Raw genomic sequence first — 27,377 nt, 5'->3', positions numbered from 1 at the left:
ATCCCGTGGGGTTATCTCCCCCCTTCCCTGTGCCCCCCCACAGGACCAGAGCCCCCCCATCCCGTGGGGTTATCTCCCCCCCCGCCCTGTGCCCCCCCGTGGGACCAGAGCCCCCCCCGCCCCGTGGGGTTATCTCCCCCCCCCAGCTTTGCGCCCCCCCACGGGACCAGAGGCCCCTCCATTCTGTGGGGTTATCCCCCCCCGCAGGACCAGAGCCCCCCCATCCTGTGGGGTTATCTCTCCCCTGCTGTGCGCCCCCCCATGGGACCAGACCCCCCTATCCCGTGGGGTTATCTCCCCCCCTTTCCTGCGCCCCCCCGCAGGACCAGAGCCCCCTCATCCCGTGGGGTTATCTCCCCCCCGCTGTGTGCCACCCCGCGGGACCAGAGCCCTCCCATCCCATGGGGTTATCTCCCCCCCTGCTGTGCACCCCCTCGTGGGACCAGAGCCCCCCCATCCCGTGGGGTTATCTCCCCTCTGCTGTGCGCCCCCCCCACAGGACCAGACCCCCCCATCCCGTGGAATTATCTCCCCCCCTTCCCTGCAACCCCCGCGGGACCAGACCCCCCCATCCCGTGGGGTTATCTCCCCCCCCTTCCCTGCGCCCCCCTGCGGGACCAGACCCCCCCCATCCCGTGGGGTTATCCCCCCCCCTTCCCTGCGCCCCCCCGCAGGACCAGAGCCCCCCCATCCCGTGGGGTTATCTCCCCCCCGCTGTGTGCCCCCCCATCCCGTGGGGTTATCTCCCCCCCCGCTGTGTGCCCCCCTGCGGGACCAGAGCCCACCCATCCCGTGGGGTCATCTCCCCCCCAGGTGTGCACCCCCTCGCGGGACCAGAGCCCCCCCCCACATCCTGTGGGGTTATCTCCCCTCGTGGGATCAGAGCCCCCACGTCCTGTGGGGATATCTCCCCCCCTGCCCTGCGCCCCCCTGCGGGACCAGAGCCCCCCCATCCCGTGGGGTTATCTCCCCCCTGCTGTGCGCCCCCCCTCGGGACCAGAGCCCCCCCATCCCGTGGGGTTATCTCCACCCCCCTGCTGTGCGCCCCCCCTCGGGACCAGAGCCCCCCCATCCCGTGGGGTTATCTCCACCCCCCTGCTGTGCGCCCCCCCCGCCGGACTAGAGTTCCCCCTATCCCGTGGGGTTATCTACCCCCGCTCTGCGCCCCCTCACGGGACTAGAGCCCACCCATCCTGTGGGGTTATCCCCCTGCTGTGCCCTCTGCATCCCGTGGGGTTATCGCCCCCCGTGCAGCCCACCTCACCCGTGGCATTAGCAACCCCCCCGTGCCCCCGCCTGACTGTGCTTGCCCCTGGTGTTGGACAGCTGCTGCTCTGCGAGGACGTGTGGCGTGGGGCAAAGCCACTGGGGCAGATAGAGGACTTGGGTGGAGAGCCCAGCCTCTAGCATGGGTGAGCAGCATAAAGCTGCCATGTGGCTCCCCATGCCCTCTCCCTGACTGGCCTTCGTGCGTCAGCTGGAGGGAGAGCAGCCCTGGGCACTGGACGGGGGTCCTGGCAGACCGGGTGTGGACCCTAACACAAACAGAAGAGCGGCTCTGCTACACTGTTTACGAGGAGGAGGAGGAGGAGGAGGAAGGCAGCAGCACAAAACCCAAGCAGCGAGACGTGCAGCGGCAGGGAGAAGAGGCAGCAGGGAGTCTGTGTTCCGAGCCCTCTCCCAGGGAGCCCGGGGGTGGCACAGACAGCTGTGAGGCCCAGCAGATCCTCCATGACTACTTCCAGCTGGATGTAGACCTGGCCGCGCTGTACCAGGCCTGGGGTGCTGCAGATCCACACTTCCAGCAAGTGGCTGCCAATTTCCCAGGTATGTTGGCGCTGGGCAGCCAGAGCGGAGGGCTGAGCTGGAGGGAGCATATCGCCTGGCTGCACAGGGGCATGGCTGGGGTGGGACGGGACCTACTCTCCAGGAGTCCATGGGTGCAGTTGCAGTCCCTTGGGGCTTTTTTTCTGGCTAGTGCTGTGTGCTTCCGGTCTCCTGGACTGCTTGCTCAGGGACTAGACCAGCAGAGCCGCTGTGCGCTGAGCCTGGCGCGCAGAGAGGGCTGCACTGGGTATGGGAGCACTAGGGGACAGGAGCTTTCTTCCATTCACCAAGCTTTGGTACCAAATGACTGGAAGACGGCCAATATAACACCAATATTTAACGGCCAGTATAACGGCCAATATTTAAAAAAGGCTCTAGAGGAGACCCTGGCAATTATAGACCGATAAGTTTAACATCAGTACCAGGCAAATTAGTAGAAACACTAGTAAAGAATAAAATTGCAAGGCACGTAGAAGAGCACGAATTGTTGGACAAAAGTCAGCATGGTTTCTGCAGAGGGAAGTCGTGTCTAACTAATCTGTTAGAATTCTTTGAAGGGGTTAATAAACGTGCGGACAAGGGGCACCCAGTAGACATAATATACCTAGATTTCCAGAAAGCCTTTGACACGGTCCCACACCAAAGGCTTTTATGTAAATTAGGTGGTCATGGGATAGGAGGAAAGATCCTTTCATGGATCGGGAATTGTTTAAAAGACAGAAAACAAAGGGTGGGAATAAATGGTAAATTTTCACAATGGAGGAGGGTAACTAGTGGTGTTCCCCAGGGGTCAGTCCTGGGACCGATCCTGTTCAACTTGTTCATCAATGATCTAGAAAATGAGGTAAGCAGTGAGGTGGCCAAGTTTGCAGATGACACCAAGTTGTTCAGGACTGTCAAAAGCAAAAGGGATTGTGAAGAACTACAAAAAGATCTCAGCAAACTGAGTGATTGGGCAGCAAAATGGCAAATGAAATTTAATGTGGGTAAGTGTCAGGTAATGCATGTTGGAAAAAAATAACCCAAATTACACGTACTACATGATGGGGTCAAATTTAGCTACGACAGATCAGGAAAGGGATCTTGGAGTTATAGTGGATAGTTCTCTGAAGACATCCACGCAGTGTGCAGCGGCAGTTAGTAAGGCAAATAGGATGTTAGGAATTGTTAAAAAAGGGATCGATAATAAGACAAAAGATATCATACTTCCCCTATCTAAAACTATGGTACTCCCACATCTTGAGTACTGCATGCAGATGTGGTCTCCTCACCTCAAAAAAGATATATTGGCATTAGAAAAGGTTCAGAAAAGGGCGACTAAGATGATTAGGGGCTTGGAACGGGTCCCATATGGGGAGAGGCTAGAGAGACTGGGACTTTTCAGTTTGGAAAAGAGGCGATTGAGGGGCGATATGATAGAGGTATATAAAATCATGAATGGTGTGGAGAAAGTGAATATAGAAAAATTATTTACCTTTTCCCATAATCCAAGAACTAGGGGACACCAAATGAAATTGATGGGTAGTAGGTTCAAAACTAATAAAAGGAAATTTTTCTTCACACAGCGCACAGTCAACCTGTGGAACTCCTTGCCGGAGGAGGCTGTGAAGGCCAGGACTCTATTAGGGTTTAAAAAAGAGCTTGATAAATTTTTGCAGGTTAGGTCCATAAATGGCTATTAGCCAGGGATAAAGTATGGTGCCCCAGCCTTCATAACAAGGGCAGGAGATGGATGGCAGGTGATAAATCACTTGATCATTGTCTTCTGTTCTCCTTCTCTGGGGCACCTGGCATTGGCCACCGTCGGCAGATGGGATGCTGGGCTGGATGGACCTTTGGTCTGACCCAGTATGGCCATTCTTATGTTCTTATGTTAAGCTGCATGTGCACCAGGACCTTGGCCAGCCACTCCTGCTCTCTGAGCAGCAGAGCCATGGCACCCAACAAGTAAGGGGAGTTCCTCTCCCTGGCTGCCACAGCATCCCTCCTTACACCCTCAGAGTGGGGCTGGCTGAGCCATTGCGCCTGGCGTGGGCCTACGCCAGCTCTTTGCATGTGCCTGTTGGCTCCTGATCGGTTCGTGGGTTTTCCCATTGGCTCTGCTCTGTTCTTGGCTCCCCAGCTGAGTGGGCTTGTCCAAGGGCACTGGGGGGTGCCTGGCATACTTCCCCTCCCCAGTGCTGGAGCTGCCCCTGGGGCTCTGTCTGAGGGGTGCCAGGAGCAGGGCTGGTAACATGTCAGGTAGGCTTTGGAAACCGCACCTACAGTTTCTCAGTGGCCAGGCATAAGCTCCAGGGTTGACAAAGGCTCTAAGATGAGTTTTGTACACACAGCCAAGTGTCACTTACCACATCAGTCCTGCCCCATTCCATGGTTACACAGGGGTCCAGCCAAACGCTGGCCGTGTGCCAGGCCCTACCCTGAACCTGGGCTGGTACTTGCCTGTTGTCTGTGGGCGTGTGTTGGCACTGAGATGTCTCCTAATGAACTGTTCTGTCACCCTCCCTCTAGAATGTGTTTACAGCCCATGCCTTGTATCAGTTAGGTTTGAGTGTTTCTGTAATGCCGCCCCGCTGGTGCCTAGATCTGTGAGCAGGCCCTGGCTTCGCTTTACTTCATACAGAGGACCTCAGGCAATCATCGAGCACAGTCTCCTACACTTATGGCAGGACCAAGCACCATCTAGGCCATCCCCGAGAGGTGTCTAACCTGCTCTCAAATTTCTCCACTGATGAAGATTCCACAACTTCCCTAGGCAGTGCTCAACCACCCTGATAGGAAATTTTTCTCAGTGTCCAGCCTAAGCCTCTCTTGCTGCAGTTTAAGCCCATTGATCCTTGTCCTATCCTCAGAGGCCAAGGAGAACAATTTTTCTCCCTCCTTATTCATAGCACCCTTTTAGGTCCTTGAAAGCTGCTGTCATGTCTTGTCTCAGTCGTCTCCTTTCCAAACTAAACAAACTCGGTTCTTTCAGGCTTCCCTCACAGGTCATGCTCTCTAGACTTTTAATCATCTGTGTTGCTCTTCTCTGGACCTTCTCCAGTTTGTCCACATCTTTCCTGAACTCTGCTGCCCAGAACTGGACACTGCACTGCAGCTGAGGCCTACGCAGAGCAGAGCAGAGCAGAAGGGTGACTTCTCGCAACACTCCTGTTGGCCTATCCCAGACTGTTTGCTTTGTTTGTAATGGTGGTGCACTGCTGACTCCTATTCAGCTTGTAGTCTTGTATGACCCTTGGTCCCTTTCTGCGGTGTGCCTTCGGAGATGGTCACTCCCTGCTCTGTACGTGTGAAGTTGGCTGTCCTTTCCTAAGCAGAGTACTTCATATCTCTCATAAGCACGGCCACACTGGTCAGACCAAAGGTCCATCTAGGCCAGTGTCCCTTCTGCTGACCGTGACCAACGCCAGGTGCCCCAGAGAGAGAACAGAGCAGGTGATCATCCAGTGGTCCTTCCCCATCAGCCTTTCCCAGATTCTTAGGCACCGAGACTTGGGACACTGTTCTGACTGATTTTGGCTGGTAGCTATGGAGTGACCTACCCTGCATGAATGTGTCTCGTTCTTTTTCTAACCCTGCTAAAGCCCTGGTCTCCACAGCGTCCTCTGGCCACGAGTTCCACAGGCTGGTGTCTGTTGTATGAGGCAATACTTCCTTTGGAGCCTGCTACCTACTGATTTCATTGGGTGACGCCCCCCCCCCGCCTGTTCTTGTGCTATGGGAACAAGTACAGAACGTCCCATTATTCACTCCTGTCACACCGTTCATGACATTGTGGAGCTGTGTCAGGCACCCGTAGCCCCTCCTGTCTAAGAAGAAAAGTCCCAGTCTTTTTCATCTCTCCGTATGGCAGTCCCCCACCCCCTCGTTGCCCTTTCCGGAACTTTTCCCAGTCCCCAGAAGTCTCTTCTGTGAGGAGGCAGCCATGCCTGGACACAGGGCTTGAGATGGGGTGCACCAGGGATTTATCGTACGAGGCAATATGATATTTTCTGTCTTATTCGCTATCCCTTTTTAAGGATTCCCAGCATTCGGTTTGCTTTTTTGATTGCTGCAGTGCACTGAGTGGCTGTTCTCGGGGAACTACCCACAGTGACTGCAAGAGCTCTCCCTTGAGTGGTAATAACTCATTTGGTCTCCGGTACATTTGGGGCTATGTTTCCCAGTACACATTACCTTGCGTTTGTCAGTATTAATATTCATCTGCCATTTTGTTGTCCAGTCACCTAGTTTTGTGATTTCTTTTTGAAGTTCTTCACAGTCTGCTTTGGACTTAACTGTCTTGACTTAACTGCCCCTCTTGGGACAGCCACAGAGCAGAGAAGTGCTGGGGCTTTGGGATGAGGTAGCCCATGTGTCTGGAAGGGGGGCAGTGGGAGCCCGTCCATCCACCAGTATAAGAGAGGTTCAACCTGTATTAAAATCCCAGACATTTTTAGATAGTTAAAAGCTCTGCATCTTTATTTATTAATGAGGCTGTTGTAAGTAGGGCTATTAGTGACTTGAGAAAGCATCACCTGCACTGGGAGTAGACATAGAGGTCAAAAGGTGGAATTTCAGCCCTGGGTCTGGGAACATTGCTGATCCCCACCTTAGAATCCTGAACTCTCTTATAATGACCATCTTCAGCCAAGCTGCCTTCCACTGCCAAATTCTCAGTTAGTTCCTTCCTGTAGGTTAAAATCAAATCAACTCCAGAAGAGCCTCTCCCCCAGTAGGTGTTTCTACTTTGTGTTATAAAAAATTGTCTCCCTACGTTCCAGGAACTTGTTGGATAATCTGTGCCCTGCTGTGTTCTTTTCCTGACAGCTGAACTCTCCCACCACCACCGAATCCTGTGCTTTGGATTATTTTGTTTGTTGTTTGAAAAAGTCTCACCCACCTCCGCTTCCTGGCCAGGTGGTCTGTGTCTTTACTCATAGACTCTCAGCAAGTCTGTCTTCTATGTTCATCTCAACCTTGTGCCACGTGTACGCATGTTTAATCTTTTTCCTCTGCCTGTCCTTCCTGAGCACATTGTTCACTTCTAGAACAATATTCCAGTCATGCAGTATCCTACCAAGTCTCTGCAATACCAACTGTGTCACAGTTGTGTTTACTTACTAGCATTTCAAGTTCTTCCTGCTTATTCCCCATGCTTGCATTTGTAGATGGGTAACTAAGATCCTGATTTGAATTTTCCTCCAGTCCTCCTTGTCCTTCCTTTATCTCTGTTGTTATAGGCCACGCTCCCTCCCATTTCGGATTCCTCTCCATGGTTTTCACTTATATGTGTGCTCTGGTCACTTGCTCCCATCCAACTGAGTTTAAAGCCCTTCTCGCTGGGTTAGCCAGTCTGTAACCAGTACGCTCTTCCCCTTCCTCGATAGGTGAACCCCATTTCCACTTAACAGTCCTTCTTCCTAGAACAGCATCCCATGATCAGGAAGCCAAAGCCCTCCTGGCAACCCCATCCTCGCAAGCAGGCATTCACCTCCTGGATGCCCCTGTCTCGGCCTGGGCCCCTACCTTTGACCAGAAGGACAAAGTGAATACCACCTGCACTCCATATTCCCTCACCTATACTGCCAGTGCCCTGTAGTCACGCTTGGTCTGCTCAGGGTCACACCTGGCAGTATCATTCGTGCTCACATGGATGCGTGGCATTGGGTAGTAATCAGTGAGCCAGATGGTACTTGACAATCCCTCCATAACATCTTGGATATGGGCCCCTGGCAGGCAGCATACCTCCTGAGAGACATGTCAGGGTGTCATAGGACGGGGTTTCTGGGCGCAGCTGAGACAACCAACCCAGGGTATCTTTGCTTAAAACTGGGCCACTCACACCCCAGGCTGGGATTTCCTCCTCACTAAGGCAAATCCAACCAGCCATAGACGAACCTCTGCCAGCCCCATGGCCAGCCAAAGGCCGCACAAGCAAACCGACTGAATTCCCAGCTACTTCAGTGCTCCATCCAACAGCCCTCTGCTCAGGTCGAAGGTTCTTAAAAGCTATTTCTTCAACTCCACACAGATTCTTCCAGCCCCAAAGGGGCCAGCCACAGTCTCAGGATCTGACCAAATCACCATGCAGCTTCAATCCTTCAGATCTAAAGCCTAAAGGCTTATTAACAGAGAAAGCAAGACCAGGGTTAGAAAGAAGAACGGTTTTAGCGGTATTCAGCATACATAGATTACAGCTACTGACACAGCCAGCGATGTTCTATGGTGATTCTTGAAAGTCTTTGCAAGTGTCCTTTGGAGGGATGGGCCCCCATTCCAGACAGGCTTAACTCATGGGGATTGAAAGAACCAAGATGGACCCTGTCAGGGCCCCACCTATAGTTTTCCAAGTGGAGGGAGAAAGTCCTTTCTCCTTCCCATCAGGCACTGGAGGGTCAGGATCACCTGACCCAGGTAGGCTCTGGTGGCAAACTGCCATTGGATGCATTCCAGGCGACAGTCCCAAATTCATGAGATGTGTACAGTAAACCCTTGAAATGTGCAGTGTAGAGTTGTGCTTAACTCATATTAATGTGAGTTAAGTTCAGCTCAAAATCCCGCTCCCCTGGCCCTGTGTGGCCCTGGTTCAACAGCCCGCCCCTAGCCCCACTGACCACCTGTGCCCAGCTCCAGCTCACCCCCTACCCCTGCACTTGGCTTCGGCTCGCCACCCCTAACGTGCAGCTCCAGCTCAGCCCACCCTCCCTGGATCGAAAACCCCCACCAGCTCACCACCCGAGCATGGCTCTGGCTCGACCCTCCCCCCCATCCTGGTTCAAACACCCTGCGTGCAGCTCTGGCTCACCTCCACCCCACTGCAGCCCAAAGCCACCCCAGGCTTAACCCTCCCCAACTGCCCCCCCACCTCAGGACTTACCTCTCCAAAGGAGCTCCAGGTGCTCCTGCTGCTTCCCCGGCTGTAGAACGTGCGTTGCGCCGGGGAAGAGAACTCCCCCCGACTTACGTGAAATTTGGGTTACGCAAGGGAGTGTGGGAATGGAACCCTGGCGTGAATCGAGGCACTGCTGTATTGGACATCTGTGAATCTCTTCCTTTGTTTAGCCTGTCACCCAGGCGGGGGAGGCAGTCTCACCTCCTGTTGTGATGCTCATCACTAAACATTTCCAATACCGCTACAGAGCCCCTATCTGAGTGTTCACACACCCACGCACAGACGGACTGGGGCATTGCCAGCTTTCATTAGGCACCTCACTTGGCCCACCTGGCACAGGTTTGGTGCCACTGTCTACAATGGTGAGAAAATGGCTTCCAAATTCAAGGTAAAAACCCAGTAGCATCACACAGGGTAGCAGCTGGGTGCCTGCGCCCCTCAGGAGAGTCTCTCACCACCGCTACCCGCCGTGTCCTCTCCACAGGAGTGGCTGCAGACCTCTCAGCCTTGGGTAATAGCTTTTCCTCTCCCTCCTCGGGGCTCAAGTCCTTATCTCACATACCAGGGCGGCATACGGTTCCCAGAACCGCAGCAGGGTGGGACACTGCCTGCTGCCAGTTTCCAACTCCTCCTCCCCCCATGCTGTGCCACAGGCATTTGTAGCTGGATAGCTTCATCCGCACGAGCTGTCTCCACATGAATGCTCTCAAGGAATTCTTCATGGCTCGAGTGCTTCTCAGCCTAGCCGCCACTTCCTGTAGCTCTCCCACCTGCTTCCTGAGGTATTGCACCAGCCGGCATCTTTCACGTTGGATGGTCTCCCAGCCTGGATTTCTGTAAGTGGAAAGTGTGAGCTGGTGTCTCTGCAGAACCACACCAGGACCTAGGCATCCACAATCAGGTAGTCTGTCTGGCCACAGGCCCAGGCCAAGCAGACAGGACTAATGTCACGGGTGCTGGGGCCCTTCCTTACCAGAACTCCCTCTCACACGCCCCTGCTTGCAGTTCCCTGGTCACTTGTCCTCTGGCTTTTAAAGCCTTCTCATATAGGTCAGCCCTACTCCCTTGTTAACTGCAGAGGGCAAAAGTGGTCAAGGCAACAAAGGTTCAAGGAGTCCCAGACACACAATCCCACCTGACACAATCATTGCAATAACTGAGTCCTTACGGAGTAGCCATGTTAGTCTGTAAGTTTCAGAACAACAAGCAGTTCTGTAGCATCTTAGACACTAACAAGTGTCTTAGGTCATGAGCTTTCATGGGTAAAACCCACTTCATCAGATGAGGTGGAGTGGAAATTACAGAATCCAGGGTATGTGGGCAGCAAAAGACAAAAGAAATAACCTGTCTTTAGTAAGACCAGTTGTTAAACTAAGCAAATTAAGTCAGACTGGGTGTGTCTCGTGCATAGCGTGTGATGTAGATATGCAAATATCAAAGGTAATCTCTTACTGCATTCTCCCACTTTTTGTCCTGTCTGGGGGCAGGTTTACCCATTGTCTCAGAAACACAGGATGCCCTGTCTGAAAGTGGCCCAGTGGGTTAAATACTGTTATGTGGCCACTTTAGCACCCACACCTCCATCTGTCCCCTCGTCTGCACCCTCCCTCCTACAACAGGACAATGTTATTTGCCAGTTATGGCTAGTCGCTTATGGTGTGCCTGGGACCATGACTGAGTACTGTAGTTTTATGATTGAGCCTTAGAAGCCCTCTGGAATGATTAATAGCTCTGCCTGGGATGGGCCGGGGGTATGTACGTGTAGCGTTTCGGGGCAGAGATGTGTAGTATGTAGGTGTACATGTGACAAAAGCATGAGAGTTTATTTTCCCATTTGGTATTGTGGTTTGGCCCTTTGGTACGTAGATAGCAACGTGCTCTCATTCGGGCATCCCATCTATATGAGCAGTGCAGGCTGAATCTCCCTAGTCTGCCACTTCCTGGTCTGACGACATCTGGGGTCCAGCATGATGTCAGTGAGCCGGATGTCCATTTGTCATGGATGTGACCAGGTTTCCTGTAGTCCCATACAGTTTGTTTACAGTTGTAATATTGGAGGATTTTCTGGGCATGGCTAAGAGAGCCAAATCAGGGCAAAATGCTTAGAACAAGGCTACTAACAGACTCAGACGAGGGGTCCTCCACCACAAGGCACCAAACCATCACACAAAGCAATTCTGTTGCCTCACTGTCCAGCAGTAAGTCTCACCAGCATTTCCCTCAGCCACCCCAGCTCCCCTTGGGCACCGCCAGGCCCCTCCCGACCCAGGTGGGAGGTGAGAGCCCATCGCACCAGCCCCAAGGAGCAGCCCCAGCCCCAGGGCAGCGCGTAGCTCAGCTCTCAGCACCACGCGCTGGGCCCGGCCATTCCAGTCCAACAGCCAAAGAGCGATGGAGAGAGCAGGGAAAGGGGATCAGGTGCCGCGCCCCAGGCCCCCAGTTCTGGTGCAGGCTGCAGCAGAGGCGGAGCAGGCTCTGTCTGGGAAGTCTCTGGAGTGTGTCCTTTGTCAGGCCGGGTCGGTGATCCTTCCGGCCTCAGCGCCCGGCGCAGACGCTCCTGAACCGACGAGCTGGAGCGAAGACATGACAAAAGGGAAGAGCTCTCAGGGTCCTCTTTATCGCCTTGCACATGTGGAAGGAATTCTTTTTTCCTACCTCTGGACACACGTCTGAGATGGAGCCTGTCGCACAAGCAGGTCACCTGTCCATTTCCTTTTTCGGACACACTGCCCATGCCTGTCTGCTGGGCTACACGTGCGCAGCCAAAGGTCTCGGGTGGATTGGAATCAAGTACTGCTTTATGCGACTAGGAGCCCTTTCACTGCAGGCTGCCATGCCCCCTTGTGTGGTCTGCCACAGACTACAATTTTGACTACAAGCACAGAGCCAGTACTTACAACTCTACACATAAACGTGATGCAAACATATAAACAGATTCAGTGAATCATCAGCTTTCGATAGACGTCTCCCTTGGTCCCCTTAGCGCAAGGTTTGGTGCTAACCTAGGAGAGAGGTTGCAATACTGTTCTGCATGTCACAGCAGCCACCAGCCCTGGCTCTCAGTGCTCTGGGCTGTTGGTTAGCTGTAATTTACCCCTACAGGTCTAAGAGCGTGGGAAGCAGTGGGAGTGTGTTTAGACAATTCTGACCTCCTGTGGTTTGGCAAATTCTCTTGTTGCGATCCCGAGGTGCTGGACTAGAGAGGTTCAACCTGGAGCTGGCTGCTAGTTTTGGAATGCTGGAGTGGGCCTTGTTAGTGTGTCCCACAGCATTCGGTATGTCCACAAGTAGAACAGACGTTTGCAGTAGTGACATTACAAATGAAGCCTCTCTCTATAACTGGCTTGTAATTGCGAACTACCCAGTCCTGTACAAACCTGTGACTGGAAATTTTTACTGCCGGTTGTCTGTTCTGCCACCCTCTGGTAAGCTTTGCTGGGCATGAAACAGCTAGCTTCTCTCGTCCCCTGCTTGCAGTGTTTTGTAGCCGACACAGAGCGAGGTCTTTCTTATGGATGCTGTCTTCCAGCTAACCTACTGTCTGGACAGTGACCAGTGGATCAGATATTGCTGTGTCGGTAGCCAGTGCTGGTAGCCAGGCACAGACGAGTTTTGAATAACAGGTGCCTCCAACAGGGTCCAATGTCACTGATCCAAATTGTGACTGGACTACCAGGGGATTTGTTTACTTTTCATAATTACTGTGTAACTTATTTATTGCTTTTAACCAGTTCGTTCTCCTTCCCTGCATGTTACTTGCCGCCATTCATGTGTTGATTTTTACCCACGTGCTGGTTGACCAGTTTAGCAATGTTACGAACATGGTAAGTGGTGCACAGGAGTAATACAGTACAGGAATAATACAGCAAAAAGACAGTTTTACACAGTAGCCAAATTTAAACTAACTGACAGTGATTTCCAGCTGACAACTTACTTGTCTATTTAGGGGAGATTGGGGTGTATTTGACTAGTCTCATTTATAAAACACTTCATTTCTCTTTTCTTGGTGCTTGGCTTTTCTTCACTGTATACTGTTACCTTCTGGTCTCTTTGTGGTGTGATGTCTTTCATCTGTGGAATGCAACCTTAAACAACTGAAGCGAGGTAAAATAATAAAGGTGGGGTTTTTTGTAACTTTTACATTTCTTTGGTTTTTAGTAACCCAAATTTAATACACAGATTAGTTTCTTTACAATGTAATTGGAGCCAAGTAATTTATAACACAAGCAATACTTTTTGCAATTGTTGCGTAGGCATTCATTTTCACTGGAGATGTGTTAACAATAGTGTATCCTAAACAGTGCTTAACTGCTGAAGTTCATGCTCAGTCTTTCATCAGCCAGTGTCCCCTTGCTGAACACTCTGAGCAAAAAAGTGAGTAACAATTTTTACCAAGCTTTTTAGAGTTAATTTGTGATAACAATTCTACTTTTGTTAACCATGAAACATTGCTACTACTTCCCTTTAGCGTGTGTGTTAAAGTGTGGAAAATGAAACCTAGTGTATACAATTAGGGCAAACTCAAATTTTAAGTACAGGTCTATGCAAATTCTTCGAGGGTATTAAACTTTCCTGATACTTATGTGTTTAGGAGTCTATGGTGGAAATTATTTGTTTAGCTTTATGCATAAATTATTTTAAAACATTTATTACTGTGCCGTTCTTACAACCCCTCCACTAGCAAACTGACCTGGCATTGCTCAGGTACTTAAGTTAAATAAGCTTTTTTTTTTCTTCTTCTTCTTGTGTTTGCAAAATAAAAGGAAGAAGGATGTGGTTTATGCAAATGATTGGGGGCTAATTGTGTGGGGGAGTTGCGGGGAGGCAGCAGGACTCCGTCTGCGCAGCGCTGTGACCATGCAGCAGGGTGGAGGTTGAGGTGGAGGGGCACGTACCCCTCCTGGAAGGGTGGAGAGCCTCGTCTCCACGTGGCCACTGTTTTTCTGCTGTGGCTGCCCCCAGTGGTAACTCTGCAGTATCGCTTTTCCCTGCACTCACTGCCCCAGGTGGTGAGTCTGGAGTTGTCATCCCTCCTGTCGGTGCCCCTCTCTTTCCATGTTCCAGGAGATCCTGGAATTTCAGGCACCTCCCACTTTCCAGGCACAACCAAACGCTGACCTTGGTTTAAGTTGGGGTAAGAGGAAGCTGCCACCAGATTTCATGGTTGTAGCTCTTCATGACTTAAGAGGAGGTCTTGAACAAATGTAGCACAGAGAGGCAGGCAGGCAGGCACGCTCTAAAATATATAGTGGGTTTAAAAGTGGAAACAGGTATGTGGAACCCAAATAAGACATAGAGATTTTATTAATTTTAACATAGAGGTAGCCGTGTTAGCCTCCAGTCTAACAAAACGAAACAGCAGTCAAGTAGCACTTTAAAGACCTAACAAAATCACTTATTAGGTGGTGAGCTTTTGTGGGACAGACCCACTTCTTCAGTCTATAGAATTTCCAGTCCAGACCCAGTTATAAAGCGCACAGGTCCAAAAAAATTGCAGTAAAAACTGACAAATCAAATACACAGAACTGAAGGAGGAGATGAGGGGTGGGGGGGATGTTAACTGTCCTGCCTGAGAGAATTCCAAACATCAAAGAAAGGGAGGCAGTCCTTGTAGAGCGTGAGATAACTGCTGTCTTTGTTCATTCCAAGTGTTAATGTGTCGAATACACAGGCAAAAAGAAAAAAAAAAAAGCTTAAACAATTAACTAAACAAGTTATTACCTAATTTAAAACTTTTAATAAAATTATTAAATTTATATTATTTGCCAAATGTGTTGTATTAGTTTAGTAACTTCTGGCATTTTCCATTACTTTCTATTAGTTCTGTTTTAAAACTGTGTGCTAGATTAAGAAAAACCCGTGTTCAAAATATTAGCCAGTGGTTAGAATTAGAAGCAGAGTCTGCATGCCTGTTGCTTAGCAACCCTATCGTCAAGAAAGCTGGGAATAATTCCAGCTGTTGCATTCCTGACGGGTCAAAATAATGAATGCCCTGGATTACTGAAAGGCAAAGATTTACCTTCTTTTCTCTTTGTTTGCTGTTCTGTTCAGTTTTCAGTTGCTGTATCCTTGGGAGGTTTCCATAGAAACTGTCCTTTTTTAACTGAGAGAGTCAAAGTGAGAGGGGAGAAGCAACCTAAGAAGGTAGTGGGACTGGAGGAGCACCCACAACTGCCTTAAGTAGAGCTGAAAGTAACCCGGCGCACCCAGCCAGGGTGAGACTCTGGCTTTTGCCAGCCACTATACATGGGGGAGGTTCCTGTGCCATTGCTAGGTCCAGCCCCCTGCCTAAAGCAGGATCAAACCCAACTAAGTCACCCCAGCCAGGACCTTGTCCAGCCAAGTGTCTAGGGCGGTTAAAGCGTTCCTCTACAGGCTTGTGTGCGTTCCAGTCGCTGAGGTCAGATTTGTGCCCATTCAGCCTTTGGTCAGAGACTGTCCGGGTTGTCCAACGTACCCGGCAGAGGGGCATTGGCACATGATGGCACAGATCACGAGTGGCTGTGCAGGTGTACGAGCCCCTGCTGGCGTGGCTGACGTGGATAGGTCCCGTGATGGTGTCGCTGGTATAGCAATATGGGCACAGCTGGCAGCAGTCCCTGGGTTAGAGTTTCAGTGTGGCTGCTGGTGAGTGTTTTCTTGAGGTTGGGCAGCTGTCTGTAGGAGAGGACAGGCCTGTCACCCCTGGTCTGTGAAAGTGAGGGATCATGTTCCAGGATAGGCTATGGATTGTCAGTGATGTGCTGGAGGATTTTGGCTCCTGTTCTTCCCTTTGCCAGCTGTTGTAGTTGTTTATCCCTGTGTGTGTGTGTGCGTGCGCACTTGCCTTCATGCCTCATTCATCAAGAATGGAACTACTCTCAAGACGAACCCTAGCCATACCAGAACAGACTCAATATTTAAGGCACAGAGAACCAAAAACAATGCCAAATGAGAGACAGTCTCAACCATGCTGAACGCCAGGCTGTCCAGAGTCTCAAAAATAACCGACATCATAATCAAACCAGCTGACAAAGAGGGTGCTGTTGTCATCATGAATAAGTCCAGGTATTGGCACCCTCACCACCGGACTATCCGGTTATGTGGACTCCCTGCTCAAACCCCGTACCACCAACAGTCCCAGCTATGTCCTAGATACCACTGACTTCCTGAGGAAATTACAAAACATCGGAAAAGTTCCTGATAACGCCATCCTTGCCCCAATGGATGTAGAGGCTCTGTCCACTAATATTCCACAAAAGGATGGATTACAAGCAATCAGGAACACCATCCCTGAGGTCACCACAGCCAATCTAGTGTCTGACCTCTGTCTTCATTCTCACCCACAATTATTTCCAATTTGGGGACAATTTATACCTCCAGATTAGTGGAACTGCTATTAGCACCCGCATGGCCCCACAATATGCTAATATATTTATGGCTGACCTGGAACAACAATTCTTCAGCTCTCATCCCCTATTACCACTCCTCTACTTAAGATACATTGATGACATCTTTATGATTTGGACCCATGGTACAGAGACTCTGGAAGAATTACACAGAGACTTTAACAATCTGCACCCCACCATCAACTTATGCCTCAATTACTCCATGTGAGGGATACATTTCCTGGACACTACAGTACAAATCAAGGATGGCCTGATCAGTACCACACTCTACTGGAAACCCACTGATCACTATACTTATCTTATACACCCTTCTAGCTTCCATCCTGCACACATAACTAGATCCATTGTTTACAGTCAAACCCTTACCCTAAGCCATGGGTGTCCAACCTTTTGGCTTGCCTGGGCCGCATTGAGTGAAGAGGAATTGTCTTGGGCCGCATATAAAATATATAATATAGTTAATGTATATAAATCACATAATAATGTTAACAGTTTACGATCTTGTGGGGCCGCGTTACTAGCTATCCAGGGCCGCGGGTTGGACACGCCTGCCCTAAGCCCTTAGCCTAACCCTAACCCAGCTTTGTCCACATATCTTCTCTGGAGATACCATCACTGGACCTAACCAGGTTACCCACAGAATCACGGGCACTTTCTCATGTTCCTCAACTAACATCATATGTGCCAACAATGCCCAGATGCCCAGATGCTTTGTGCATTGGACAGACTTCAAACTCTCTTGGACAAAGAGTTAATGGGCACAAAACAGACATAAAAACACTCCAGATCCACAAATCGGTTAGTCAACATTTTAATGGAATGGGCCATTCTGTTAATGAATTAAGAGTTTGCGTGTTACTGAAGAAAAATTTTCCCACCGCTATTCAAAGGGTAGCAGCCGAGCTGTCTTTTATATTCAAATTTGGCACGTTAACATGTGGTTTGAACCGGGATGGGAATTTGCTGAGTCACGATAGGAGCTCGTTTGCATACTTGACTTCATCTAATTTTTGACCTTCCGCCCCCACTTCTACCTCTCTACTCTCTGATTTGCTCACCTTGATCATTTTTTTTCTGATTTGTCCTCCTTGATTACTGTTTTTGGTTCTCTGTGCCTTAAATATTGAGTCTGTTCTGGTACGGCTATGGTCTGAAGAAGTGGGTCTGTCCCATGAAAGCTCCTCAGCTAATAAATTATTTTGTTAGTCTTTAAAGTGCTACTTGACTGCTTTTTTGTTACGAATGTAAATGTGACGCTTCTGCAAAAGGCTACTGTGATGGAGTGGGGGAATGCGTCTGAGACAGGCAGAGCAGCTCCCAGCAGCTAAGGATGACCCCCTGGGGCTGTAACCTAGGCTGGCAGGATACACCTCTGACCTGAACACAGAGCATGGAGGAGCCAAGCTGGGTTTGAATTTGAGGAGGCAGTTAGAGGGAGAGGGAGTTGGAAGGCAGCCAGCCTGGCAAAGTGGGGAAGCTATACCCCAGAGGGGCATCCCTCAGGCTCCTGTCCCCAGGATGGGTTGGAAAGACTGTCTCTGACTGCTGCACTGACTCTTCTATAAGATGCTGGGCCTCTGTTGGCTAATAAACTTCCTGTTCTACCTGCTGAGTGAGAGTCACTCCTGCCTGCGGACGGGGTGCAGTGCATGGGGACCCCGAACCCCATCGCACTGGTGTCAGCAGTGGGATGCACTGCACCCGCAGATGAGCTCCCAGCCGTGGCTGACTGAGCGCAAGAGAAGGAAGGAGCCTCACAAGGGCCAGAGGTGCTGGAGATGGAACAGAGCCATTCTTGGGAGCCTTGCAGTGCTGCAGCTTCTGCTGGTGAGTTGATACCCCGGGAGATGGAGGGGAGATGGATTATACCTGACTCCTGAAGGCAGAGCTAGCGGGGCAGTGCAGAGAGAGGGGCCTGACCATGGGGAAGGTGACCAAGGCCCAGCTGATTGCCCAGCTGGAAGAGAATGACCGATCCAGGGGGGGCAGAGCCTGTCCCAGCAGGAAGTGGCTGGTCACCCCCGGGAGCATTTCAGATTCTCAGACAGGAGCGGGGGCTTGATGCCATCAGACAGACGCGGTGCCCACCAGGTCGCGCTCAGCTAGTGGTAGTCCATCGCAGGTGGAGTCCCCCACCGCAGAGCTGCAACGGCTGGAGCTCTTGGTGGGATTAAAGGAACTGGAAGCCTGGAAGCGGGAGTGCCAGGCACAGGAGAGAGAGCACGAGCGCCAGAAGCAGGAGAGAGAACGTGAGCGTGAGCGCCAGGAACGGGAAAGAGAGCGTGAGCACGAGCGCCAGCTACAAGAGAGACAGCGGGAGGAGAGAGAGCGAGAGCGGGAGCATGCGCGGGCGATGGCAGAGGTGAGACGCCAAGAGGCCGCAGCTGCGGTAAGGAAGGAGAGGGTCAGACGGCTCGGGGTGGCCAGTCACTTGGAGACGCGTGTGCTGGCCCAGTGTCAGGACCCAGGGGACATGGATGAGTTCCTTACCGCCTTTGAGCGAGCCTGTGAGTTGCACGAGGTTCCCCAGCTGAGTGGCTCTGGCACCTCACCCCCTTGCTGGGCCAGAAGGCCGCAGCGGTGCTCAGCCAGCTGGAGGGGCTGCAGCCTGGGGACTATGAACGGGTCAAACAGGCCCTGCTGCATAAGTTCGGGCCGACTCCGGAGATGTACAAGAAGAAGTTCCAGGAGGCGCAGAAGAGGCCAGAGGAAACCCATGTAGATACAACCGCCCGCCTGAAGCAATACTACCGGAAGTGGGCGTTCGGAATGGGAGCCCAGTCCGTAGAGGACCTGATCGAGCTGGCGGTCGTGGAGCGATTCTACGAGATGTGCTCACCTGACCTGAGGGTGTGGCTTAAGGACCGGAAGCCAGGGGTGCGGGGGAAGTGGTGGATGACTTCACAAACAGCCAGGCCAGGTTTGAAAGTGAGCCCCAGAGAGAGAGGGAGTCCCGGAGAGACCGAGAATCTCAGAGAGACCGGTTCCTGACCGTACGACAGAGGGGACCACCTCCTGGGCGAGCCCAGGAAAGAGGGGCCAGCCACCCCCACCCCCCAGAGGGCCAGCCAGAGCCTGGACAGAGCAGCCGGCCAGAGGGACACAGTAAGACGTGGGCTGTTATCGCTGTGGGTGGAAGGGGCATAGATCAGCCCAGTGCCCCAAGCTAAGAGACAGGTTGAGGAGGCTTGAGGGCTCATGGGGTCAGCTGGGTGGAGTCCCAGAAGTCAGAGGGGCTGGTGGCCAAGGCGGGTGGTGCTGACGGTGTGTCCTCAGCTTGGGCCAAGCTGGCCCCACAGACCAGCTCCTCAGGGGGCCTCAATGCACAGAGGTCAGTTTACAGAGTGGGGGCAGCTCTGCCTCTGCGGACTGAGTGTCTCACACCCCTCGAGGTGGATGGGAAAAAGGCCACGGGGTTCTGGGACACAGGCGCTGACGTGACGCTGGCCCGACCCGGGGTGGTGGCACTGGGCCAGATGATGCCCCATTCCCACCTGACGGTAACGGGAATTGATGGGACCCCTTTCAAGGTGCCCATGGCGAGGGTGCACCTGAAATGGGGGGACAAGGAAGGCCCCAAGGAGGTGGGCCTGCACAGCCATTTGCCGGCGGATGTACTAATAATGGAGGGTGATCTGGAGAACTGGCCAGGTAAACGCCCTCATGCCCTGGTCTTGACTGGCAGCCAAAGAAATCGAGGGGTGCGCTCCCCAGGTTCAGGGGTAGATACCCAGCCAAAGCCACGGGCTGACCTTGAGAGAAAGGGGGCCCCCAAAAACCAGGTCTCACAGGCCGGTGGTCCTGGAGCCAGGCAGGGAAGGGAATGTGGCTTGCCTCCCTGCCCCAGCCGAAGAGTTCCAGGCAGAGCAGCAGAGAGACCCCTCCTTGCAGAAGCTGAGGGAACTGGCCCGTCTCAGCCCAGCTCCACCGCTGGGGGAGGTCTGCAGGGAGAGATTCCTGTGGGAAAAGGGATTCCTGTGCCGGGAATGGGCTCCCAGACGCAAAGCGGAGCCATGGGAGGTCCAGAGGCAGCTAGTGGTTCCCCAAAAGTACCAGCGCAGGTTGCTGTGCCTAGCCCATGATGTCCCGCTCGCAGGACACCAGGGGATCCACCGCACCAGGAGGAAGTTGCTGCAGAACTTTTTCCGGCCAGGGGTCTTTGCAGCCTATGCGGCAGAACAAGCTGCAAGCGGCCTGGGATGGCCCCTTCAAGGTCGTCAAACAGCTGAATGAGGTGAACTATGTGGTGGAACTGTCAAACCGGGCCCACAGCCACCGGGTCTATCATGTGAACATGATGAAACCGCACTGGGACAGGGAGAACTTGGTGCTGGGAGTGGCAGGGGGATGATCCCTTGGTGGATTTTCTCACAGGGACTGGAGCCAGCTCCTTGCTGGAGTCTATTCCCCTCTCAGACCAGCTGACCCCTGCCCAGCAGACGGAGATCAAGGAGGTGCTGCATTCACACCAACAGCTGTTCTCGGACAGACCCGGGCGTGCTGACTTGGCTGTCTACCAAATAGAGAGAGGCACCCACGCTGCTATCAAGTATGTGCTGTTCAGAGCCACAGGGAAGATGGCTCAGGACATAGAATGGGGTCCAAGACATGCTGGCTCTGACTGCTGCACTGACTCTTCTGTAAGATGCTGGGCCTCTGTCGTCTAATAAACTTCCTCTTCTACCTGCTGAGTGAGAATCACCCTGCCTGCGAACGGGGTGCAGCGCTTGGGGACCCCTCAACCCTATCACAGCTGTGTGTAAGGAAAGGGTGAATAAGCATTCTTCAGTGGGCCCCACTTTTCATCCCTGCAATTAGCAGGGGCTCTGAACCTGTCTAATGTAATCCAACCTTACGGAAATCTTGATTTTGTTCATATGGGAAAACCCCCCACTTCCAGCAGGTGTCAGAGAAGTCTGTAGCATGAACAAACGTTATTCAGGGGTGTATAAATGAGAATCCACACACACAAACCCAGCAACATGCTTCCACGTGGCAGGGGGACGGATGAGCGTGAGCCCCAGCAGCTGATCATGCTGCGTCCCCTTATGCAATGGCACACCTGAAGGCTCCCCCCCCCCGAGGGTGCCTGCCTGCACTTCACACACCCCTAAGGTAAGGTATTGTTGGAACTCTTGTCATCTGCTGAATGAGAACCTCCCCTTAAAGTATAAACCTGTCTGGTTAACATAGCCATGGCACGTGAGGGCCACGACGGGAACGCAAGAATCAATAAATTGTAAATGGACTTATTTTTCCTCTAAGTCTGCAGGAAAGAGCCAAGGTTTGTCCTATCAAGCGCTGTGGCCGTGTCCCTGAGGCCAGGACCCATCTTGGTGGTTGTTCTTTTCCACTTAAAGTGAGAAAAAATTTAAACTGAATACAGAGGATCCCAGTGCAACTAGAACCTGGCTTTTATCACAGTTTTAAGTTTCCATCCCCATTCTTCAGGCCCCGGGCAGCTACTTGAAGCTTGCTGCTGATCACCCTTATGTATAACAGATGGCACAGATCTTTTTGGTCTGTTTCCATGGCTTCATTTTGTTCCCACGCAAAGGGAACAGGGTTAGAGAGAACAGTTAAAGTGATACGTTACAAACGTATTTGCAGTTATTGATACGGGCCGGCGATGTTACTTGCTGGTCCTTGGAGGTCTCTGAAAGCCCATCCCATAAGGGGTGAGATTCCAGGTTACAGGGTCTTAGTTAGTGGAGAATTGGAGATCTGGCGAGCTGGGGCCAGCGTGCTGGAACATGGATCCTCGGAACAGGAACAGGGCCCAGGATGGATGCTGCTAGGCACATTTTATTGATTTCTCCTGCAGAGGGAAAAGGTCCTTTCTCTTTCCCGTCAGGCTCACCTGACTCAGGTAGTCTGCTGCGACACTCTGCCACTGGAGGCATTCCAGGAGATGGCCCCAAATTCCTGAGGCATGTGTGTGTCTGGGAATCTGTTGCTTTGTCTTAGTCCAACACCCTGGCTGGAGAGACCACCACTTGCACCTCCCATTGTGTATCCTTGGCTCTGAACACTTCTAATAGAGCTACAGGGCTGAGATTAGAACTCTACCTACAGACATGGCACAGACATACAAGTAGCACACACAGACTCAGGGCATCCTCAGCTTTCAGTAGACACCTCGTGCCCCCCAGCACGATATTTGGTGCCACTAGAGACAACGGAGACATAAAATGGCTTCCATGGGCAATACAGAAATCCAGTCCCGTCACACCACGCTGTCTCCAGCTGAGGTGGTCTGTTACATACGCTCTTGACTGGAGTTAGAGCCTGTGGCTCACGCTGGTTAGGGCTGATTGGTTCTGCACTACACCCCTCTTCATGCCAAGAGCAGGGAGCAGGTCCACCACTTGATTTCACTGTGTATTAGAAAAGGTTTGATGGTTGTGCTTAGGCCTGAGGCTCAACTTACGCCACGTGCCTGGTTCCCAGATTTGCTAGTTACACATTTGTCCCTAGGGGATGTTAACAAGCAGGCCTGTAGCACCTTGGAGACTACCTGGGTATTAACTAATGAACTGCAGCGTGGAAGTCCCACGTCCAAGCTGAAGCAGTGGGTCTTAGCCATGCTAGTTGAGTGCCTAATAAATGAATGTTAGTCGTAACAGTGCTACAGGGCTGCTTGTTGGCTGGGAAGCGGCAGACAAACACGGCTATGCTTCTGCGTCTTCTACATTACTTCTGGCCTGCATTAGCCTCATTTCCTGGGCACCCTCTAATTTTATGTGCACAGGTGCACCACCACGGCAACGTAGGTTGAGCACTGGGAGCAGCTGTGGACATGCAACGCATCAGCTGCCCAAGCACTCAGCTTAGAGTGACCACTGCTCACGTGCCAGACGCTGCTCCTTCCCCAATGCAGACAAGTGTGCAGGTCGGGGGGCCCTGCAGCACCACCAGGCCTGGCTAGCCAGAGCTGCTCTGCTCTTTTTTTCTTGGCTTTGTAATCAGCTTATAAAGAATGCCTCAGTCTTGCCAGCCAGGGACTTTCCCATGTTGTGTTTAGCTTCCCTGAGTAACTTCCTGAGTTTTACTGCATAGCAAGTACCCTCTGTCTCCCCTTCTCCCCTTTGCTGTCTGTTGCGCTTCATTTCTAGTTCCTGGCCACACAGCCAGAGAAGCTGAATGTTCTCGGTTGCCGGGTCTGGACAAGGCAGCTGCGTTCAGCTGTCAGTAAACACCAGGAGTCAGGGGGCACCTTAAGGGCTACCAGCTGTATCATGAGTGTGTTAGGGCACAAGCATGTGTAAAATCCATCTCACCACCTCCCCTGCTGCAGAACAGCCAGGGGCACAGAGATGGGCGTGAGCCAGCAGTGCTAATGGACTCAGGGGGCTGGGGCCCATCGCCAGCTGCGCGGAGGAGGTGGGAAAACCAGTGTAGGAAAGGGCCACCAGCAAGGTGAGAACCGCAACAGCTGCATGTTGGTCCTGGCTTACAATGTGCAACTGGCAGGTGACTTCCAGCTCAGCCCTTCCTCCCCACAGGCTTTGCCTGCCTAGCCGAGGGGCAGTGGCTGCGGTGCTGTGCTGTGCCTGGCCTGAGCGGGGCATGGCCCTGGGGCTGCAAGGCATCCACTGCCCTGTCTGAGATGCCCTCTGTCTGGTAGGTGTTCGCATCCTGCGCCAGGACCCCGTTGAGTGTCTCTTCTCCTTCCTCTGCACCTCCAACAACCACCTAGTGCGCATCACAGGCATGATTGAGCGCCTCTGCCAGGCCTTCGGGCGCTGCCTGGGCCAGCTGGACGCGGAGCCGTACCACACCTTCCCCTCGCTGCAGGCTCTCGCTGGTGAGTGGCCTCTTCTGCCGTGCCATCCCTGTGCTCGCTCCCTCAGCCAGAGCCTCCCCTCTGCCAGCATCTGCCCCGTCGTGCTCCTTCCCTGCCCCAGCTGCCATCCCTGTGCCCGCTCCCTCAGCCAGAGCCTCCCCTCTGCCAGCATCTGCCCCCTCGTGCTCCTTCCCTGCCCCAGCTGCCATCCCTGTGCCTGTTCCCTCAGCCAGAGCCTCCCCTCTGCCAGCATCTGCCCCGTCGTGCTCCTTCCCTGCCCCAGCTGCCATCCCTGTGCCCGCTCCCTCAGCCAGAGCCTCCCCTCTGCCAGCATCTGCCCCGTCGTGCTCCTTCCCTGCCCCAGCTGCCATCCCTGTGCCCGCTCCCTCAGCCAGAGCCTCCCCTCTGCCAGCGTCTGCCCCCTCGTGCTCCTTCCCTGCCCCAGCTGCCATCCCTGTGCCCGCTCCCTCAGCCAGAGCCTCCCCTCTGCCAGCATCTGCCCCCTCGTGCTCCTTCCCTGCCCCAGCTGCCATCCCTGTGCTCGCTCCCTCAGCCAGAGCCTCCCCTCTGCCAGCATCTGCCCCGTCGTGCTCCTTCCCTGCCCCAGCTGCCATCCCTGTGCCTGTTCCCTCAGCCAGAGCCTCCCCTCTGCCAGCATCTGCCCCCTCGTGCTCCTTCCCTGCCCCAGCTGCCATCCCTGTGCTCGCTCCCTCAGCCAGAGCCTCCCCTCTGCCAGCATCTGCCCCGTCGTGCTCCTTCCCTGCCCCAGCTGCCATCCCTGTGCCTGTTCCCTCAGCCAGAGCCTCCCCTCTGTCAGCATCTGCCCCCTCGTGCTCCTTCCCTGCCCCAGCTGCCATCCCTGTGCTCGCTCCCTCAGCCAGAGCCTCCCCTCTGTCAGCATCTGCCCCGTCGTGCTCCTTCCCTGCCCCAGCTGCCATCCCTGTGCCCGCTCCCTCAGCCAGAGCCTCCCCTCTGCCAGCATCTGCCCCGTCGTGCTCCTTCCCTGCCCCAGCTGCCATCCCTGTGCCCGCTCCCTCAGCCAGAGCCTCCCCTCTGCCAGCATCTGCCCCCTCGTGCTCCTTCCCTGCCCCAGCTGGAAGCCCTGTGCTCGCTCCCTCAGCCAGAGCCTCCCCTCTGCCAGCATCTGCCCCGTCGTGCTCCTTCCCTGCCCCAGCTGCCATCCCTGTGCTCGCTCCCTCAGCCAGAGCCTCCCCTCTGCCAGCATCTGCCCCGTCGTGCTCCTTCCCTGCCCCAGCTGGAAGCCCTGTGCCTGTTGCCTCAGCCAGAGCCTCCCCTCTGCCAGCATCTGCCCCGTCGTGCTCCTTCCCTGCCCCAGCTGCCATCCCTGTGCTCGCTCCCTCAGCCAGAGCCTCCCCTCTGTCAGCATCTGCCCCCTCGTGCTCCTTCCCTGCCCCAGCTGCCAGCCCTGTGCCCGCTCCCTCAGCCAGAGCCTCCCATCTGTCAGCATCTGCCCCCTCGTGCTCCTTCCCTGCCCCAGCTGCCATCCCTGTGCCCGCTCCCTCAGCCAGAGCCTCCCCTCTGTCAGCATCTGCCCCGTCGTGCTCCTTCCCTGCCCCAGCTGCCATCCCTGTGCCTGTTCCCTCAGCCAGAGCCTCCCCTCTGCCAGCATCTGCCCCGTCGTGCTCCTTCCCTGCCCCAGCTGCCATCCCTGTGCTCGCTCCCTCAGCCAGAGCCTCCCCTCTGCCAGCATCTGCCCCCTCGTGCTCCTTCCCTGCCCCAGCTGCCATCCCTGTGCCTGCTCCCTCAGCCAGAGCCTCCCCTCTGCCAGCATCTGCCCCGTCGTGCTCCTTCCCTGCCCCAGCTGGCATCCCTGTGCCTGTTCCCTCAGCCAGAGCCTCCCCTCTGTCAGCATCTGCCCCCTCGTGCTCCTTCCCTGCCCCAGCTGCCAGCCGTGTCCCCGCTCCCTCAGCCAGCGCCTCCCCTCTGTCAGCATCTGCCCCCTCGTGCTCCTTCCCTGCCCCAGCTGCCAGCCCTGTGCTCGCTCCCTCAGCCAGAGCCTCCCCTCTGCCAGCGTCTGCCCCGTCGTGCTCCTTCCCTGCCCCAGCTGCCATCCCTGTGCCTGCTCCCTCAGCCAGAGCCTCCCCTCTGCCAGCATCTGCCCCGTCGTGCTCCTTCCCTGCCCCAGCTGCCATCCCTGTGCTCGCTCCCTCAGCCAGAGCCTCCCCTCTGCCAGCATCTGCCCCGTCGTGCTCCTTCCCTGCCCCAGCTGCCATCCCTGTGCCCGCTCCCTCAGCCAGAGCCTCCCCTCTGTCAGCATCTGCCCCGTCGTGCTCCTTCCCCGCCCCAGCTGCCATCCCTGTGCCTGTTCCCTCAGCCAGAGCCTCCCCTCTGCCAGCATCTGCCCCGTCGTGCTCCTTCCCTGCCCCAGCTGCCATCCCTGTGCTCGCTCCCTCAGCCAGAGCCTCCCCTCTGCCAGCATCTGCCCTGTCGTGCTCCTTCCCTGCCCCAGCTGCCATCCCTGTGCTCGCTCCCTCAGCCAGAGCCTCCCCTCTGCCAGCATCTGCCCCGTCGTGCTCCTTCCCTGCCCCAGCTGGCATCCCTGTGCCCGCTCCCTCAGCCAGAGCCTCCCATCTGCCAGCATCTGCCCCGTCGTGCTCCTTCCCTGCCCCAGCTGGCATCCCTGTGCTCGCTCCCTCAGCCAGAGCCTCCCCTCTGCCAGCATCTGCCCCGTCGTGCTCCTTCCCTGCCCCAGCTGGCATCCCTGTGCTCGCTCCCTCAGCCAGAGCCTCCCCTCTGCCAGCATCTGCCCCCTCGTGCTCCTTCCCTGCCCCAGCTGCCATCCCTGTGCTCGCTCCCTCAGCCAGAGCCTCCCCTCTGCCAGCATCTGCCCCGTCGTGCTCCTTCCCTGCCCCAGCTGCCATCCCTGTGCTCGCTCCCTCAGCCAGAGCCTCCCCTCTGTCAGCATCTGCCCCGTCGTGCTCCTTCCCCGCCCCAGCTGCCATCCCTGTGCTCGCTCCCTCAGCCAGAGCCTCCCCTCTGCCAGCATCTGCCCCGTCGTGCTCCTTCCCTGCCCCAGCTGCCATCCCTGTGCTCGCTCCCTCAGCCAGAGCCTCCCCTCTGCCAGCATCTGCCCTGTCGTGCTCCTTCCCTGCCCCAGCTGCCATCCCTGTGCTCGCTCCCTCAGCCAGAGCCTCCCCTCTGCCAGCATCTGCCCCGTCGTGCTCCTTCCCTGCCCCAGCTGGCATCCCTGTGCCCGCTCCCTCAGCCAGAGCCTCCCATCTGCCAGCATCTGCCCCGTCGTGCTCCTTCCCTGCCCCAGCTGGCATCCCTGTGCTCGCTCCCTCAGCCAGAGCCTCCCCTCTGTCAGCATCTGCCCCGTCGTGCTCCTTCCCTGCCCCAGCTGCCAGCCCTGTGCCCGCTCCCTCAGCCAGAGCCTCCCATCTGCCAGCATCTGCCCCGTCGTGCTCCTTCCCTGCCCCAGCTGGCATCCCTGTGCTCGCTCCCTCAGCCAGAGCCTCCCCTCTGCCAGCATCTGCCCCGT

The 27,377-nt window shown here is 54.4% G+C and overlaps 1 protein-coding gene across 2 annotated transcripts in view; it reads left to right on the top strand.

Moving 5' to 3' along the window:
- OGG1 (8-oxoguanine DNA glycosylase) overlaps positions 1-27,377 on the top strand; it is a 41,483-nt gene that overhangs the window by 1,090 nt on the left and 13,016 nt on the right. For both annotated transcript variants that reach the window (XM_075005105.1, XM_075005106.1), the window contains exons 2-3: positions 1,478-1,827; positions 23,717-23,896. In XM_075005105.1, coding sequence (XP_074861206.1) covers positions 1,478-1,827; positions 23,717-23,896 — 530 coding nt within the window. The remainder of the gene's footprint in view (positions 1-1,477; positions 1,828-23,716; positions 23,897-27,377) is intronic.

This window comes from Carettochelys insculpta, chromosome 11, assembly GCF_033958435.1.
Source record: "Carettochelys insculpta isolate YL-2023 chromosome 11, ASM3395843v1, whole genome shotgun sequence".
NCBI lineage: Eukaryota > Metazoa > Chordata > Testudines > Carettochelyidae > Carettochelys > Carettochelys insculpta.
Note: the sequence above shows the minus strand (reverse complement) of the source record. Positions and strands in the feature narration are given on the sequence as shown.